This window comes from Salmo trutta, chromosome 32 (genome assembly GCF_901001165.1).
Source record: "Salmo trutta chromosome 32, fSalTru1.1, whole genome shotgun sequence".
Classification (NCBI taxonomy): Eukaryota; Metazoa; Chordata; class Actinopteri; order Salmoniformes; family Salmonidae; genus Salmo; species Salmo trutta.
Window position 1 is genome coordinate 17,930,541 of NC_042988.1, and position 19,663 is coordinate 17,950,203.

At 41.8% G+C, this 19,663-nt stretch overlaps 1 protein-coding gene across 1 annotated transcript; it reads left to right on the plus strand.

The window, feature by feature from the left end:
• Positions 1-172: 172 nt before the first annotated feature.
• Positions 173-16,351, plus strand: LOC115171297 (heat-stable enterotoxin receptor-like). The gene is made up of 27 exons (XM_029727987.1): positions 173-638; positions 799-911; positions 2,406-2,473; positions 2,736-2,954; positions 3,158-3,276; positions 3,468-3,564; positions 3,661-3,766; positions 3,901-4,057; positions 4,624-4,709; positions 4,826-4,943; positions 7,178-7,259; positions 7,633-7,735; positions 8,001-8,063; positions 9,106-9,177; positions 9,593-9,697; positions 9,951-10,037; positions 10,348-10,480; positions 10,613-10,750; positions 11,029-11,117; positions 11,207-11,298; positions 12,115-12,273; positions 12,407-12,599; positions 14,343-14,517; positions 14,692-14,790; positions 14,950-15,044; positions 15,135-15,211; positions 15,322-16,351. The coding sequence occupies exons 1-27, from the start codon at positions 428-430 to the stop codon at positions 15,524-15,526; spliced, it is 3,261 nt and encodes a 1,086-aa protein (XP_029583847.1). The 5' UTR covers positions 173-427; the 3' UTR covers positions 15,527-16,351.
• Positions 16,352-19,663: the final 3,312 nt, after the last annotated feature.

A 19,663-nucleotide genomic window follows, 5' to 3' on the forward strand; every position in this document is an offset into this window, starting at 1 on the left:
GTCTACTTTTTGTTAATTTACCATTACTTTATCCAGAGAGTTGGTTGAGCTGACATAAACAACTTCTTTCTATCCCATTTTTTCTTGTTCTACCTTAGCTCTGATAGGTGTGTCTCCTGTGATTGCAATTAACTTAGTGTTCATTTGTTTTTTGTTTTTGAAGGTCTAACCATTGTTTTCCATTTTATATTTAGCCTATCTAAGAATTGAAGTAGTTTACTCAAATTGATTTTTTTTTTACAGTCCCACTTTTTAAAACAATATTTTTTATTTTTCCTATTTCTAACTTTTCTACCTTTTTGGTTTGGAGTGGCCTGTAGCCCTTAAGGGGGTGTCTTTAAAGATGTTAAGAATTTCTACATCTGGATTTAGATAGTGGAGTCTTTTTTACAGTATTTTTAAAAATCCTGTTCTATACAGCATCAAAATGCTGAATTCACATTGTTTTCTGTGCGTTGGAGTCTTATTTGTGGCACTTGTTGAGAGCCGAATGCTGGACAAATGCATGAAATCAAAACCCAAATACACCATGAACGTTGTACTTTTGGAGGATAAAATCTCAGACTGGAGCCTAGGGTTTGTAAAGGTTGCAGTGTTGCAAGCAATTGAAGCGGACAGGCAACTGAACATTGCAGCAGGTACAGAAACATGTATTTATTTTTAATTTCAACATAAAACAAACGTGTCAGTGATAAACAAAATTCAGCTGTAACCTACCACACAAACCTATTGGACATTTCATTATGGTTGATAACAGTTATTATCTCATCCTCCTAAAACACTCTCTCCCTTGCCAAGGTTTGAACACCAATTTAACGGCTAATTTCAATGGGTTCAACACCACGCTGTACAAACGAAGGGGCTGTGGGAGCAGCACCTGTGAGGGAGTGGAGATACTCAAGTCCCTGCACGTGAGCCAGTCTTTTTTAGACTGTAATGTCCATTCTCATCTTGATACCATCTCTTCCAGGAGACCATTGCTACTTGAAGATATTACAATTGAAGTCGGAAGTTTACATACACTTAGGTTGGAGTCATTAAAACTCGTTTTTCACCCACTCCACAAATTTCTTGTTAACAAACTATAGTTTTGGCAAGTCAGTTAGGACATCTACTTTGTGCATGACACAAATCATTTTCCCAACAATTGTTTACAGACAGATTATTTCACTTATAAATCACTGTATCACAATTCCAATGGGTCAGAAGTTTACATACACTAAGTTGACTGTGCCTTTAAACAGCTTGGAAAATTCCAGAAAATTATTTCATGGCTTTAGAAGCTTCTGATAGGCTAATTGACATCATTTGAGTCAATTGGAGGTGTACCTGTGGATGTATTTTAAGGCCTACCTTCAAACTCAGTGCCTCTTTGCTTGACATCATGGGAAATCAAAAGAAATCAGCCAAGACCTCAGAAAATAAATTGTAGACCTCCACAAGTCTGCTTCATCCTTGGGAGCAATTTCCAAACACCTGAAGGTATCACATTCATCTGTACAAACAATAGTTAAAGCTTGGTCACAAATGGGTCTTCCAAATGGACAATGACCCCAAGCATACTTCCAAAGTTGTGGCAAAATGGCTTAAGGACAACAAAGTCAAGGTATTGGAGTGGCCATCACAAAGCCCTGACCTCAATCCTATAGAAAATTTGTGGGCAGAACTGAAAAAGTGTGTGCGAGCAGGAGGCCTACAAACCTGACTCAGTTACACCAGCTCTGTCAGATGGAATGAGACACAAATCACCCAACTTATTGTGGGAAGGTTGTGGAAGGCTACCCTAAACATTTGACCCAAGTTAAACAATTTAAAGGCAATGCTACCAAATACTAATTGAGTGTATGTAAACTTCTGACCCAGTGGGAATGTGATGAAAGAAATAAAAGCTGAAGTAAATCATTCTCTCTGCTATTATTCTGCCATTTCACATTCTTAAAATAAAGTGGTGATCCTAACTGACCATAGACAGGGAATTTTTACTAGGATTAAATGTCAGGAATTGTGAAAAACTGAGTTTAAATGTATTTGTCTAAGGTGTATGTAAACTTCCAACTTCAACTGTATATGTTGACTAACAGACTGATTTAGATGTGCAGATGAGAAGATGAATTGTCATTAAAGTGTCATTTTAACCATTCCCTGTAGGCGGATTCGCTTGGCTTGTAAAACTGTTCAAAGACATCAAGTGGAAAAGTTCCCATTTTTACGGACGTATACTGCAATGACTATACTGAAACTAGACAGTAATTTCAGTCAGATTAAAAATGGGTTGATGAAGAGGGCCTATAAGATTAATAAAGATGACATTATTTCAGTAAGATAATTGAGACAGGAACAAGCCCTTCCCCATTACTCAACAACATGAGTGCCTATGTTTATGTACGCATTTGTTTGTGCTCCAGACTAAAGGTGAGGTGGGATGTGCCATGCTGGGACCCTCCTGTACATTTGCCACTTTCTTTATGGTGGAGTAAGTACTCTCTCTGTCTTGCACGCACACACACATGTTAATGATCCCTGTCTCTGTCATCCCCATTGAACAAGTATTTGTTTTGCCTGATTATTAGTAGTTGATGATGATGTGGTAAATGACCCACTAGATGATTATGATAATAGCGTTTATTGTTATGCTGGTTTATAATATGCTGTCCTGTAAGATAAGGATAGATTGACCTGCTGGTCATGATCCCTCTATTTGGAGAACTGTGTGACCCCCAGTCTGTGTGTCTCAGCGTGGAGATAGGTCTGACCCTGACTATCCCCATCATCTCCGCCGGGAGCTTCGGTCTGTCCTGTGACTACAAGGCCAACCTGACCCGCCTGCTGCCCCCGGCACGCAAGATCTCCAACTTCTTTGTCCACTTCTGGAACTTCACCAGACATGGTCTGAAGATGCACTGGGGGAGGGCTTATGTCTACAAGAAGGCAGACCAAACTGAAGACTGTTTTTGGTGAGATGGAACACCTGGGGATTTAAAAGGGGAATTCTGCCACATACACACGTACAGACAGTACAGAGATGCTCATTGCATGTGTATGGTAGACTGTAACACTGTAACATATATATCTAGAGTAAGTTTGATGCCAGGGAGAGAAGAGTTTATTGCTCCATGGTGCACCGTTACATCACTTCCCTTTTGCCATCGTCATATAGGTACATGAATGCTCTGGAGGCACCCTCGGTCCAGTTTGCTATGTCAATCTCAAGAGAGATACTACGCAGCAAGAAAGAGCTAAAGAAAGCTATTCAGTCTGAAAACAGACACAGCAACGGTGTGTATCTCCCTCTGTCTTCTTCAATACCTTCTCAAGTCTTATCCATGCCTTACACACCAGCCACTTGTTCCACCCCGAATAGGAAATAAATCAATGGATACTTAAAACAAAACTTTTGGAACCTAGCTACAATCTTTTAGATGTTATTTCATCACACAGATTTATAACCACTGCACAATGTTTTTCAGTATTCATTCTCTGTGGAACCCCAGATGACGTCACCACTATAAAGAACGAAACAACGATTCCCCCAGAAATAGTCTTCATCCTCATCGATATCTATAAGTGAGACTGGTTTTGGTAGTTTGTGACACTGCATTACATAGTTTTTTTGAGGACCCTGATTGAAAGTTGAAACCATGTAACCTTTCTATCTTCTAGCCATGGGTATCACACTAACATGACTGCCAACCCAAGCATGGACAATGTTCTGGTGCTCACCTTGCCTGAGAGACAATACAACAACACAGTAGTTTACAACAGCACGGTTAGTCTCTGCTCCACTCATCTGTCTTCATTCCTCAATTCTTCTGACTTCCTAATGTCTAAACAGAGATAACATCTCGCTCTCTCGCTCTCTCTCTATCTGTCTTCCTGACTGCTTCTCCTCTCCTGTTGCAGAAGTTAAATGACTATGTGGCGGGGTACCATGACGGTGTGTTGCTCTTTGGCCATGTGCTGAGGCAGAGGTTGACCAGTGAGCTGAGAGGCAGAGCAACACAGCCCCCCGCCACGGAGCTCCCCGATGTAAACCCCTTCAGGAATGTCTCTTTTCAAGGTATAGGAGGGCCTAATGGCCAGAGCCACGGTCCATCCTGTCCTCAGTCCTCCATTTAAACACCATAACATTTTAAGTCAGGCAGCGGTGAGAACCTATACTTGTTGGACTTGGCAAAGCTGCTCGGCGGCAATCTTTAGCATCTGATCTTTGACTCTCGTCCAACGGGAACTTGCGCAAACCAGAACAGTAAATGTTTCATTTTTGTCACACCACCGTCATTCTCCACACAGGAATGAAAAGCCACACGTCATGCAGGAACCCATTCACTTAGATGTATTTTACAGTGCAGTACATGGCTAATTAGAGTGTTCTCTCTTGGCTGACTTTTATGGGCAATGTTTCACATTTTGTCCATTTATAGCTGAGGACCATAGTAATTCAGCTGGTTATATGTCTTCTGCAACCTCTTGTATTAGATAACATTTCACAGTGGTGTGATTATTGGTGCTATAATGAGGGAGAAAATGATTGTTAAGGGCAGATGTTTCAGTCAACCGTTTTCTGCTCAGGAGGATAAATGGTGATACTCTTAAATGGTTAGACATAATAGTATCTGTGTGCAGGTATGGGGGGACACTACGTGCTGGATGAGAATGGGGACAGGGACGTGAACTTCTCTGTGATTTACACATCCACCATCGATAAACAGGTAGGCTTCATCCAATGTAACTGTTGGAATGGTCACCATCTCCGTCCCCTGTTAAACAGCAGCAGGACATCATTTAATGATCACTTAATAACGCTGTCATTGCACCTCCCCTCAAGTACAAAACCCTGTTTGTGTTTGATACGTCCATAAATGAGACCAGAGTGGAGGACAGCACCCCCTCACTGCCCTGGCCCGGGTCCCAACTGCCAGATGACAAGCCAATCAACCCTAATGGTAATGACATACAGTGCATTTGGAAAGTATTCAGACCACTTGAATTTTTTCAGATTTTGTTACGTTACAGCCTTATTCTAAAATGTATTACATCTACACACAATACCCCATAGTGACAAAGCGAAAGCAAGTTCTTATACATTTTTGCAAATTTATAAAACATAAATACCTTATTTACTTAAGTATTCAGACCCTTTGCTATGAGACTCGAAATTGAGCTCAGGTGCTTCCTATTTCCCATGATCATCCTTGAGATGTTTCTACAACTTGAATTTCCACCTGTGGTAAATTCAATTGATTGGACATGATTTGGAAAGGCACACACCTGTCTATATAAGGTCCCACAGTTGACAGTGCATGTCAGAGCAAAAACCAAGTCATGAGGTCGAAGGAATTGTCCTTAAAGCTCCGAGACAGGATTGTGTCGATGCACAGATCGGGGGAAGGGTACCAAAACATTTCTGCAGCATTGACGGTCCCCAAGAACACAGTGACCTCTATCATTCTTAAATGAAAGAAGTTTGGAACGACCAAGACTCTTCCTAGAGCTGGCCGCCTGGCTAAACTGAGAGCAATCGGGGGAGAAGGGCCTTGGTCAGGGAGGTGACCAGGAACCCGATGGTCACTCTGATAGAGCTACAGAGTTCCTTTGTGGAGATGGGAGAACCTTCCAGAAGGACAACCATCTCTGCAGCACTCCACCAATCAGGCCTTTATGGTAGAGTGGCCAGACGGAAGCCACACCTCAGTAAAAGGCACATGACAGCCCGCTTGGAGTTTGCCAAAAGGCACCTAAAGACTCTCAGACCATGAGAAAAATATTCTCTAGTCTGATGAAATCAAATCAATGAACACTTTGGCCTGAATGCCAAGTGTCACATCTGGAGGAAACCTGACACCATCCCTACGGTGATGCATGGTGGTAGCAGCATCATGCTGTGGGGATGTTTTTCAGCGTCAGGGACTGGGAGACGAGTCAGGATCGAGGGAAAGATGAACGGCGCAAAGTACAGAGAGAACCTTGATGAAAACCTACTCCAGAGCGCTCAGGACCTCAGACTGGGGCGAAGGTTCACCTTACAGCAGGACAACGACCCTAAAAAACACAGCCAAGACAATGCAGGAGTGGCTTCGGGAGAAGTCTCTGAATGTCCTTGAGTGGCCCAGCCAGAGCCCGGACTTGAGCCTGATCAAACATCTCTGGAGAGACTTGAAAATAGCTTTTGCAGCAACGCTCCCCATCCAACCTGACAGAGCTTGAGAGGATCTGCAGAGAAAAATGGGAGAAACTCCCCAAATACAGGTGTGCGAAGCTTGTAGCTTCATACCCAAGAAGACTTCAGGTTGTAATCTTTGCCAAAGGTGCTTCAACCAAGTACTGAGTAAAGGGTCTGAATACTTATGTAAATATACATTTCCAAACATTTCTAAAAACCTGTTTTTGCTTTGTCATTATGGGGTATTGTGTGTAGATCGATGAGGAAAATAATTATATTTTTTTCCATTTTAGAATAGGGCTGTAACGTAACAAAATGTGGAAAAAGTCAAGGGATCTGAATACTTTCCCGAATGCACTGTATAAGCTCTTGTAACAGGCCAGTAGCAGTTTCTACCCCCAAGCGATAAGACTGCTGAACAGTGGCTACCCGGACTATTTGCATTGACCCTCTTATTTTATTTCCATTTTTGTCATTTAGCAGACACTCTTATCCAAAGTGAGTGCATACATTTCAATGTACACTCACTGGACACACACACACACACACACATGCACATTTGTTCACACTCTTCACATACGCTGCTGCTACTCTCTGTTAATTATCTATGCATAGTCACTTTAACCCTACCTACATATTATCTCAATTACCTCGACTAAGCCGAACCCCTTCACATTTATTCGGTACCTTTACCCCTTGTACATTACCTCATTATAGTTTTTTTATTGTGTTACTATTTTCCCATTAGTTTATTTAGCACATTTGTCTTACTTTTTAAAAACTCTTCATTGTTGGTTAAGGGCTGTAAGTAAGCATTTCATGGCACGGTCTACATCTGCTGTATTCGGCACATGTGACAAATACCATTTTATTTGATTTGATTTATAAACACTAGTGCTACTCGTAACAGTACAAAGTTTATTCTAGTACACAAGCTCTTTTGAAGTTTCTGTTACGTCTTGGTACGAAGATACAGTATTGGTGGGGGGAATACTTATTCTATGCTTGTGATTCCAGATCTGAAGACAGAGGATATCATTGTGATCGTCCTGAGTGTCAGTGTTGTGGTGGTGACTGCCATCGCTCTGATCTTCTACAGGTCAAATATGCACCACACCAACCTCTGTGTTCTCACTTCTGTCCAATCGCATTGTTACTTGATGACATGTCTCACTCACCTCTGTGTTTGTCTATTTATTATTATTATTAACCTTATTATTATTATTATATTTACCCTTCTGTTCAGTCACTTTAAACCTGATTACACAACTGTCACCAGAATCCAATTCATTGATTGGTACTGATATTGACCTTGTATATATTCTCGTGTGTATTTTTCTTTTATATTACTTAGCATTACTGCATTGTTGAGGAAGAGCTTGCAAGCAAGCATTTCCCTGTACTGTTTACACTTGCTGTAACCTGTGCACGTGACAAATAAACTCTGATTTGATTTGATTTATGACCAATAGGCAGAACATGAAGGAACGTCAAAACCAAAAGAGGTGGTCCCACATCAGCCAAGACCTGATTAGTCCGCTGGATGGGAAAGAGTTAAGTCTGGTCTCACTGAAGGTGAGCTCCATCACCTCTTCCTTGTCATGATGTTTTTGCCTGTCTATTTCTATTTCTAGTATATAATCTCTCAAACTCCCATAATGCATGGTCAATACAAGCTGGTGTTACACTGATGTTGGTTTAAATTCTTTCATTTACATTCTGATACTCCCTGTGTTCTCTAAACCCAGGGATCTAATTGGATGCCTATAGTCTTGTGATATTTTATTAATGTTGATGGTTTATTCCACATTATTTATCCCTTTTTCTTTCTATATATCAGATCGATGAAGACAACAGGAAGGACAGCTGTTACCAGATTCACAGGGCTCGCTATGACAAAAAGGTGCCATTACACTCTTTGGTCCATAAACTGACTTAAAGATGTGGTGTGAGTTGTCGTTCCGCGAAAATATTGCCTTTTTGCATCCCTTTGATATGTGCACCAATATAACATTTTAAAAGCCTGTTATATTAAATGAAGTGCCCTTTAATGTAGACCACATGGAGAATTCAATAAATGAATAAAGACTTGCTAAAGTGCAAAAATTCAGCATTTTGACATGTCCCTCTGTGCACCCACTCTGACTTCTAGGAAGATTTTAACCGACTTAACCCCCACATTTCACCATCATTGTAAAGCCCTAGTTATTTTGTTGCTTTGACAAAGTCATTTCTGAAGGTTATTATTTATTTCATGTGATTAGTGATTCATTTACGTTTGTTCCTCATTTTAAGATAAACCCTGTTACTTGAACTGAACTCTCGTTAAGAGGGTATAACTATTCCTTTTTAAATATGTTTTTCAGAATAAACATCTTTCATTCAGAGGGGTTGGGTTAAATGCGGAATAAAAATGTCAGTTGAATGCATTCAGTTGTGCAACTGACTAGATATCCCCTTTCCCTTAATAGTCAAATAATAGTGTAAAAAGCAAGTGAGCTGGTTCTGTGGCAATTTTCTGGTGTTTTGTGGTGGAAAACTGAGCGGGTCGAGCATAACAAGTCAACCAGGTTACCCGTAGATAGACAGGCTAGAAATGATTGAACAATTTAAAAAATATTGTGAAGCTTGCATTCAATTGCAATCCCCTGTTGCACACAACAAGCTTCCATTGCCCCTGTCACAAGGGGATTATGGCTGATTTAACATGAAATCGTCAACCCTTTTACTTGATTTGACACTTAATAGGCACTTACTATAGTAATATTTTATTTAACCCCTTGAGATGGGGAAAAAGTGTTTTTCATGAAGTTGAATACGTGCTCTTTGTGACAGTTACACTTCTTGAAAGGCACTGAATTGGAGGAACGACCCACCAGTAACTACTCTCAAAGGCTGAAATGAGAATAACTTCTAGTCTATAATTATGGATCTATTATTTTCAGCCCGTGATCCTGAAGGAGCTGCAACACACAGACGGCAACTTCAGTGAGATCCAGAGGATTGAGCTCAACACTGTAAGGTTCTTGCTAGTGATGTCACTTCCTCTCCCCCAATATATCGTAGTTCCTCCTAACCTGCCGATTCAAACACTAGTCCAGTCAGCTATCCACTGATCTAGTGTCCATTTTGAGTGTCTATATGGCCCAAGCTCAAGGTCAACAATATATTTGCTTATCTTGATGTGAACAACAGAGGTTTGCGAATTTGTGTATGTATGTTTTGTGGCTTTGTGGCCCTATGGAGGAATCTTTCATCTCCTTGTCAATCAGAGGAGATAGACTATGTAACCTTATGTGAGCAACTAGGTGATAAAAGTAGAGTGTGTAAATAAGTGTGAGGAAGTCAAGATCACCCATGAGAGGATGTCTTTCACACAGACTCTCTCTCTCTCTCTCTCCTGCTTCCTCTCTCTCTTTCTGCCTCTCTCAGCTCCTGCATATTGACTACTACAACCTGACCAAGTTCTATGGCACGGTGAAGTTTGAGTATGGCCTGTTTGGAGTGTTTGAATTTTGTGAGAGGGGATCCCTGAGGGTAAGAGGATTGGCAGAGAACATGACTTTATGGTGGGAATCAGTGGCCTACTTTCCACCCATATATCTTCATTGCGCAATGATAAGCAAATGACATTTACACACATGTTGATTACAGGACTCCTTTACCGACAGCGCCTGGGTCACAATCACAGTTACATTCACTCAGTTTTCAAATACCCTACCAGGAAGAAACAAAAACACTCAAGCATAAACTGAACTGCAGTAAACTCTGTAATTCACTGTCTTTACAGTATGTCCTTAATGACACAATCTCCTATCCTGAAAAGACCTTCATGGACTTGGAATTCAAGATATCAGTCATGTATGACATAGCTAAGGTATGCTTATGTAGTTTGGTTGTACTATGTGTTTACTGTGGGTAAATGCACTGACATTGTAATATGGTGTAATCCAGTGCCTCCCAACCTTTTTTGCTTACTGTACCACCAACTGAATTTTGATCTGGCCGCGGTACCCCTTAAGTACCCCCTCATGTGCATTTTACCAGTAACCCTATGGTCTCATGAGTCTTCTCAAGTACCCCCTATGGATAGGCCAAGTACCGCCAGTTGTCCTAGTACCCCTGGTTGGGAACCACTGGTGTTGCATGCTGTAGCTGTGTGGGGCTCACCCTGGTGACGGTTTCAGGGCATGTCCTACCTCCACTCCAGCAACATTGAGGTCCATGGCCGACTGAAGTCCTCAAACTGTGTGGTGGACAACCGCATGGTGGTCAAAATCACAGACTTTGGCTGCAACACCATCCTCAACCCCTGCAAAGGTGAATCCCTCTGCCCACTTTTTCCCATACAAGTAAATGATTCAACCTGAAAGTATTATGCAATTAAGTTAGTAAAACATTCAAGCAGGAGAGTGATTTGATATCCATTCTGGTCCCTCTCCTTTCTGTCAGACTTGTGGACGGCTCCAGAACACCTCCGGAAGCAGGGGATCTCCCAGAAGGGGGATGTCTACAGCTTTGCCATCATCGCTCAGGAGATCATACTGAGGAAGAACCCCTTCTTCACCCAGGCCTGCTCCGACATCGCAGGTAACAACGATCTGGCGGCTAGAGTCAGAGAGTTATGCAGAACAGTTTTCAGCAATAGTAAAAGTTATCAACTTTTTTTTATGTCTATGCATCTCACACTGGTAATTTAACAGCGACTCCTGTTGGCCATTACATGTAAATGCAACTTTTGCTCACTAGGGATCACTGTTATCAATTACTATTCTAGGGATTTTGCAAAAGGAGAGTGAAATTCGTATTATTTTACTGTAAATGAGGGCATGGCTGTCAACTGAATTCCCCTTTCCTTCCTCCCTCAGAGAAGCTGTACATGGTGCAGTACCCAAGTCAAACTGGCTTCTTCAGGCCAGATCTGAACTTTGAGACAGCAGCAGAAAACGAGGCGGAGGTACAAGGCCCCTCATAGCATTCCTCCCGTACGCATGCATATCTGTGTTAGTTTGTATGTATGGTTGTCATTGTACTTGTCTCCTGCAGCTTTACATGCTGATAAAGAACTGCTGGGAAGAGGACCCGGAGAGGAGGCCAGACTTCAAGAAGATAGAGGGATCTCTGGGTAAGATATTCAGGTAAGCCCAGTGCTTTATGAGAGTGAGAGTGGGAGTGTGTGTGCATGATGTGTGAGTTTGTGTGTGTGTGTACAAAATGCCTGATATTCCATATCTACACTGAGTGTACAAAACACCTTCCTAATATTGAGTTGCACCCCACATGGACTCTACAAGGTGTTGAAAGTGGTCCACAGGGATGCTGGCCCATGTTGACTCCAATGCTTAACACAGTTGTGTCAAGTTGGCTGGATGTCCTTTGGGTGGTGGACCATTCTTGATACACACAGGAAACTGTTGACTGTGAAAAACCAAGCAGCGTTGCAGTTCTTGACACAAACCAGTGCGCCATGCACCTATTACCATACCCCATTCAAAGCACTTTTCACCCTCTGAATGGAACACATACACAATCCATGTCTCAGTTGTCTCAAGGCTTTAAAATACTTTTTTAACATGTCTCTTCCCCTTCATCTACACCGACTGAAGTCGATTTAACAAGTGACATCAATAAGGGATCATAGCTTTCACCTGGAATCACCTGGTCAGGCTATGTCATGGAAAAGGCATGTGTTATTAATGTTTTGTACACTCAGTACATTCAGTCAATCAAAACCCTTTTTACATACCAAAGTCCATGGCATGTCAACAGCTGATTAGTGTTTAACATACAGACGTCTTAGAAATTTAGAGTTCTATCAATGCGTTATTCATGCAAAAGTTGGAGTGATAGACAATCTCCAATTTGGATTTTTCACTTGTTAAAGATTTTCTGAGCTATTGCGCTTTTATCATTACAGAGATTGTCATTTTCTTCCATGTTCCACAATCATTCAGCAACCTGCACAACCAGGCTAATGAGAGCTACATGGACAACCTGATCCGTCGGCTGCAGATGTACTCCAGGAACCTGGAGCACCTGGTGGAGGAGAGAACCTCTCTGTACAAGGCTGAGAGGGACAGGGCTGACAGACTCAACTTCCTGCTCCTGCCAGCGTATGTCATTCATCCCAGCTCAACCTTAACGCTTAACCCTAACACACATGCCAGCCTATTTAGCTTTTGGAAGCCAACAGAATGATAAGGAGTCGCTCAGCCTAACCTCCCGTCCCCCTGCTTCCCTCCTCAGCCCAGTGGTGCGTTCCCTGAAGGAGACGGGCAGTGTGGAGCCAGAGCTGTTTGATGAGGTGACGGTCTACTTCAGCGACATTGTGGGCTTCACCACCCTGTGCCAGTACAGCACACCCATGGAGGTGGTGGACATGCTCAATGACATCTACAAGAACTTTGACAGGATCCTGGACCACCACGATGTATACAAGGTAGTTGGGACTGAGGCTTGACATGTTCACATACAGTGCCTTGCAAAAGTATTCACCCCCTTGGCATTTTTCCTGTTTTGTTGCATTACAACCTGTAATTTAAATTGATTTTTATTTGGATTTCATGTAATGGACATACACAAAATAGTCCAAATTGGTGAAGTGAATGAAAATACGGATAAGTGGTGCGTGCAGATGTATTCACCGCCTTTGCTATGAAGCCCCTAAATAAGATCTAGTGCAACCAATTACCTTCAGAAGTCACAGAATTAGTTGAATAAAGTCCACCTGTGTGCAATCTAAGTGTCACATGATCTCAGTATATATACACCAGTTCCGAAAGGCCCCAGAGTCTGCAACACCACTAAGCAAGGGGCACCACCAAGCAAGCGGCACCATGAAGACCAAGGAGCTCTCCAAACATGTCAGGGATTTTTTTTAGAGAATTACAGATCAGGGTTGGATTATAAAAAAATATCCGGAACTTTGAACATTCCACGGAGCACCATTAAATCCGTTATTAAAAAATGGAAAGAATATGGCATCACAACAAACCTGCCAAGAGAGGGCCGCCCACCAAAACTCATGGACCAGGCAAGGAGGGTATTAATCAGAGAGGCCTGAAGGAGCTGCAAAGCTCCACAGTGGAGATTGGAGTATCTGTCCATAGGACCACTTTAAGCCACACACTCCAAAGAGCTGGGCTTTATGGAAGAGTGGCCAGAAAAAAGCCATTGCTTAAAGTAAAAAATATCAACCGCATTTGGTGTTCGCCAAAAGGCATGTGGGAGACTCTCCAAACATATGGAAGAAGGTACTCTGGTCAGATGAGACTAAAATTGAGATTTTTAGCCATCAAGAAAAATGCTATGTCTGGTGCAAACCCAACACCTCTCATCACCCCGAGAACACAATCCCCAGAGTAAAGCATGGTGGTGGTAGCATCATGCTGTGGGGATGTTTTTCATCGGCAGGGACTGGCAAACTGGTCAGAATTGAAGGAATGATGGATGGAGCTAAAAACAGGGAAATTCTTGAGGGAAACCTGTTTCAGTCTTCCAGAGATTTGAGACTGGGATGGAGGTTCACCTTCCAGCAGGACAATGACCCTAAGCATACTGTTAAAGCAACACTCGAGTGGTTTAAGGGGAAACATTTAAATGTCTTGAATGGCCTAGTCAAAGCCCAGACCTCAATCCAATTGAGAATCTGTGGTATGACTTAAAGATTGCTGTACACCAGCGGAACCCATCCAACTTGAAGGAGCTGGAGCAGTTTTGCCTTGAAGAATGGGCAAAAATCTCAGTGGCTAGATGTGCCAAGCTTATAGACACATACCCCAAGAGACTTGCAGCTGTAATTGCTGAACAAGGTGGCTCTACAGAGTATTGACTTTGGGGGGGTGAATAGTTATGCATGCTCAAATTTTCCTTTTTTTTGTCTTATTTCTTGTTTGTTTCACAGTAAAAAATATTTAGCATCTTCAAAGTGGTAGGCATGTTGTGTAAATCAAATGATACAAACCCTCCAAAAATCTATTTTAATTCCAGGTTGTAAGGCAACAAAGTAGGAACAGTGCCAAGCATCTACAGTACTGTTTTTACTGTAGTATTATGGAATTGAAAGCATTCATACAGTTTGAGATGGAATTGTTGAGTGGGGAAAACAGTTTTCATATGAATGTTATTATTGTATTCAGATGACATTTCAGAGGGTTATTGTCTCTTCCTCTCTCTATGCCAGGTGGAGACGATTGGTGATGCATACATGGTGGCATCGGGGTTGCCACGGCGCAATGGCAACCGGCACACAGTGGACATCGCCCACATGGCCCTGGACATCCTAGCTTTCGTAGGGACCTTCCAGCTCCAACACCTACCGGGCATACCCCTGTGGATCCGCATCGGGGTGCACTCAGGTACCCCATCTGAGCACAATATAACTGGCCCATACAGTAGTTTGTATGGAGCTTTAATTTTCCCACAATTTAGTTTTATTTTAAGTTCATAATATTGGGCCAATACAGTCCTGTTAGCAACACTTTCACTGCCTGCTGTGTGTTTAGCTTTCACTGTGTCTGGTGTATTTACAGGGCCGTGTGCGGCAGGTGTGGTGGGGAACAAGATGCCACGTTACTGTCTGTTTGGAGACACAGTCAACACTGCTTCACGCATGGAGTCCACAGGCCTGCGTAAGAGACAGCACACACAGATACCGACACATCAAACATAACCACTGGGATGAACACTTACATACATTCTCCTCAGCTATCACAAGCACAGCTCCATTCTAGCAGCGTATATTCACCATAGTTCACCATAGGATGACACCTCTCATGCTTCCTCTCCAGCACTAAGAATCCATGTCAGCCAGCCCACCATAAACATCCTCCAACGGACAGACTGCAAGTTTGAGTATGAGCAGAGAGGAGAGACCTTTCTGAAGGTAAGCTGGGTTCATTAAGCTATGAGATGGTTTTGTGAGTATAGAGTTCAGATTATGCCAACGATTTGTATGTTTGTGTATGTATTATAGGGTAAAGGCAATGAGATGACATACTGGTTAACAGGGGTGACAGGGACAGAATACAACCTGCCAGCGCCCCCGACAGCGTGAGTAGAAACACCCATCCTGAACTTATACTGTATCCATCAACCATATCTATATGGAGCATTATGTATGTCAAATAATCCAAACATCTTGTCCCTGGTTGTCTCCTCAGGGAGAACTTCCAGAGGCTACAGCAGGATCTGTCTGAGATGACCGTGTCCAGCCTGGAGAACAGAGGGCCGGGGACCAACGGCATGGAGAAGAGGAAGACCCTCTCCACCAGAGTCAGGAGGAGGGAGACCAATGGGAGCCAGGAGGACGGCCTGCCAGAGTACCTGCACCTGGCCATCACAGACATTCCCAGCACCTACCTGTAGCCACCCAGGACCAGACTGCCTCCTGTGGAGATACAGGGCTACTACACGCTGTCAAATGGTGACTGGAGTCAAGTAGCCTTATATTCACCTGATACAATAGCTACAGTAATGCCTTACACATAGGAAACCTGACTATTTTCCAATGAATTTCTGGGTAAAATACATGGCTTTCTGGTTTGACCTAAAGGTTATTTTGGGTCACATGAGCAAAATGTGTGGGGACGTTCCATAAATAGTCTGTAAGGGAGATGCTGTAGGTAAAACCTGAACCAGTAAACCAAGGAACAGGATGGTACTCGTCTATTTTAAGAAGCCCCTGAAGAAAAGACAAATATGTTGCATTTTCTCAGCGATCAACAATTGTTCAAAACAATATCACTGATTATCACCGAAGCATAATAATAATACTAAAGCTTAATATTGCCATCAATAACATGATGATTACATCTTATAAATGATGTATACACACAGTGTTGGTTCATAGTTTCTCATTGTAATCTCAGTGCATTTTATTGGTTCATAGTTTCTCAGTGCATTTTATTGGGTCATAGTTTATCATCGTAATCTCAGCGCATTTTATTGGGTCATAGTACGAAATGTGTTTTTATCCTCAAATTTGATAGAGTAATCTGAAACGCTAATACATGTCATAATTTTAAAGGCCCACAATTTTTTATTGGTTTTCCAACCTTTATTAGTAAAGCATGTCCACTGAATTGGAACAAAATAACTTTCTGTAAAAAGATGAGTATACTTTTGTTTAACCAAAAACCTTGCCTCTTTCTTATCAAAATGTACTGTAAATGAGTCGGGGTAAAATTTCTACATAATAAGTTTGTGTTTTGTTGACTGTTGTGTCAAATTTATCCCCAAGTTAATAGCAGTTGTCACCTTTACTTCTACATTATCTAAAAGTGAATTTTTAAGTTCATGTAAATGTTATTCCTAATTTTTGCTCATTTTAAAGTAATATTTACAACTGGTTTTACATTGACATATATTGCCAAATTGCATCAAATCATTTCGCTGCATTTTATGAATTCCATGTTATTGTTTTTCCACATCATACACAAATGTACAGCACGATATATAGCCATATAATTGTCCAGATAATACCTTCATTCTTAAAATACCAGAAAAATCTACACATAATAAGAGTTAAAATAGAAATATCCTATAACAGCCGTGTTATTATTGGAGTTAACCCAATCTACTCAGATTTGTCTTATTGTCTTTGACAATATTTAAGTATAGAAAAACAAGTACATAGTTGTCTCCCACAGTATAGGCTTACAGGCTTGTCTTTATGCCTACACCATCTCAAATGTATGTTTTTACATCTAAATGATTATACTGTACCAACAATACTGTAAAGAACAAGTCCTTTTGCTTGACAATGGCCATGTGGTTTTATATGTCAAAATGATGTCCTCTCAGTCGGAGCATTGCACAGTCTTGGTGGTCACCAAAGCAGCAACCCCCAGCTCAGTGGCAGGAAGTGGGATCCAATGCTCCCTCAGACCATTGCACATGAACATGCCACCGACCTCCCCAAGAGAGCCACACCCCAAAGCACCGCTGTAGGTGGCCACCTCCTGCCTGAAGCATGTTTGGGGCCCAGCGTTCAGCTGAGGACAGGCTGGAGGGGCCTCCTCCTCTCTCTGTACCACGGCTGCTGTACAGTCTCCCTCCACAGGTGGCAGGGCTTTAGCTGGAGGGTTAAGTCCTGCCTCTGGTTCACCTGGAGTAGATACAAGCATCACCCAGCATTATTCTTCCTAAAGAGAAATCTACATCAACATGATAAAGAAGGCCTATACTTCTAATCTGAATCATAGAATAATTGGCAGCAATTGGATAGAGTTAAGAAGAATGTTCTCTCGGAAAAGCTAAATTAATATATACACTACCTTTCAAAAGTTTGGGGTCGCTTAGAAATGTCCTTGTTTTTGAAAGAAAAGCAAATCTTTTGTCCATAAAAATAACATCAAATTGATCAGATATACAGTGTAGATATTGTTAATGTTGTAAATGACTATTGCAGCTGAAAACGGCATATTGTTTTCTGGAATATCTACATAGGCGTACAGAGGCCCATTATCAGCAACCATCACTCATGTGTTCCAATGGCACGTTGTGTTAGCTAATCCAAGTTTATCATTTTAAAAGGCTAATTGATCATTAGAAAACCCTTTTGCAATTATGTTAGCACAGCGAAAGCAGCAATAAAACTGGACTTCTTTAGACTAGTTGAGTATCTGGAGCATCAGCATTTGTGGGTTCAATTACAGGCTCAAAATGGCCAGAAACAAATAATTTTCTTCTGAAACTCGTCAGTCTATTCTTGTTCTGAGAAATGAAGGCTATTCCATGCGAGAAATTGCCAAGAAACGTACAACACTGTGCACTACTCCCTTCACAGAACAGCGCCAAATGGCACTAACCAGAATAGAAAGAGGAGTGGGAGGCCCCGGGGCACAACTGAGCAAGAGGACAAGTACATTAGAGTGTCTAGTTTGAGAAACAGACGCCTCACAAGTCCTCAACTGGCAGATTCATTAAATAGTACCCGCAAAATACCAGGCTCAACGTCAACAGTAAAGGGGCGACACCGGGATGCTGGCCTTCGAGGCAGAGTTCCTCTGTCCAGTGTCTGTGTTCTTTTGCCCATCTTAATCTTTTCTTTTTATTGGCCAGTCTGAGATATAGCTTTTTCTTTGCAACTCTGCCTAGAAGGCCAGCATCCCGGAGTCACCTCTTCACTGTTGACGTTGAGCCTGGTGTTTTGCGGGTACTATTTAATGAAGCTGCCAGTTGAGGACTTGTGAGGCGTTTGTTTTTCAAACTAGACACTCTAATGTACTTGTCCTCTTGCTCAGTTGTGCACCGGGGCCTCCCACTCCTCTTTCTATTCTGGTTAGTGCCAGTTTGCGCTGTTCTGTGAAGGGAGTAGTACACAGCGTTGTAAGAGATCTACAGTTTCTCGCATTTCTCAGAACAAGAATAGACTGACGAGTTTCAGAAGAAAGGTCTTTGTTTCTGGCCATTTTGAGCCTGTAATAAAACCCACAAATGCTGATGCTCCAGATACTCAACTAGTCAAAAGAAGGACAAGTTTTATTGCTTCTTTAAGTTTCCAGCTGTGCTAGAATAATTGCAAAAGGGTTTTATAATGATCAGTTAGCCTTTTAAAATTATAAACTTGGATTAGCTAACACAACGTGCCGTTTGAACACAGGAGTGATGGTTGCTGATAATGCGCTGCTGTACGCCTATGTAGATATTCCATAAAAATAAATCTGCCATTTCCAGCTACAATAGTCATTTACAATATTAACAATGTCTACACTATATTTCTGATCAATTTTATATGGACAAAAAATGTTGCTTTTCTTTAAAAAACAAGTACACTTCTAAGTGACCACAATCAATGGAATGGTAATGTATATACAACAATGGGGCAGCAGGTAGCCTAGTGGTTAGAGCGTTGGACTAGTAACCGAAAAGTTGCAAAATCGAATCCCCGAGCTGACAATGTAAAAATATGTTGTTCTGCCCCTGAACAAGGCAGTTAACCCACTATTCCTAGGCCGTCATTGTAAATAAGAATGTGTTCTTAACTGACTTGCCTAGTTAAATAAAGGTTAAATAATACTTTTTTTAAATGCCGGCCCTCTACCTGTCACCCAATTCCAAACATTGTTAAGTTAAATGGTTGTTCTATGTCTTCTATCTAGCTCAACACAGAGCGAACTGTGAGCAGGAGGGATGTAAATGAGGGCTGGTATTCAGGGCATTTATCCCTGAATGTAATGGAGATAACCTAGTAATCTCATTACCATTCAGTGGTGTACTCGCATGTAGTTGAAACTGCTGCCATTTGGGTGTTTATTTGTGTGTGTGTGTAAGTATGAGTGTGTGAGGTCATTGGGTGTGAAGAATACTTTTTTGGTCCTCAAAAACCAACGGATGCGTGTTAAGAGTAAAATAGACAGTAGGGCAGTCCCCAGAGAGCCTAGCAGAGGGGAACAGAAACTAGAGGAGCTTCATGCTTCATTTGTCTTCAAGCCCACTTCACTCAAATGAAAGCACTGAAAAATACACATTCTCCATTAGCCTCAATGGCATTCCTTACCT

What these genes read in the sequence shown, in the direction of transcription:
- LOC115171297 (XM_029727987.1), top strand. Translation starts at nt 428, where the DNA reads ATGCTGAATTCACATTGTTTTCTGTGCGTTGGAGTCTTATTTGTGGCA. An exon ending in GCAACTGAACATTGCAGCAG is followed by an intron (nt 639 to 798) that starts GTACAGAAACAT and finishes TCCCTTGCCAAG; the next exon opens with GTTTGAACACCAATTTAACG. An exon ending in ACCACCACGATGTATACAAG is followed by an intron (nt 12,600 to 14,342) that starts GTAGTTGGGACT and finishes TCTCTATGCCAG; the next exon opens with GTGGAGACGATTGGTGATGC.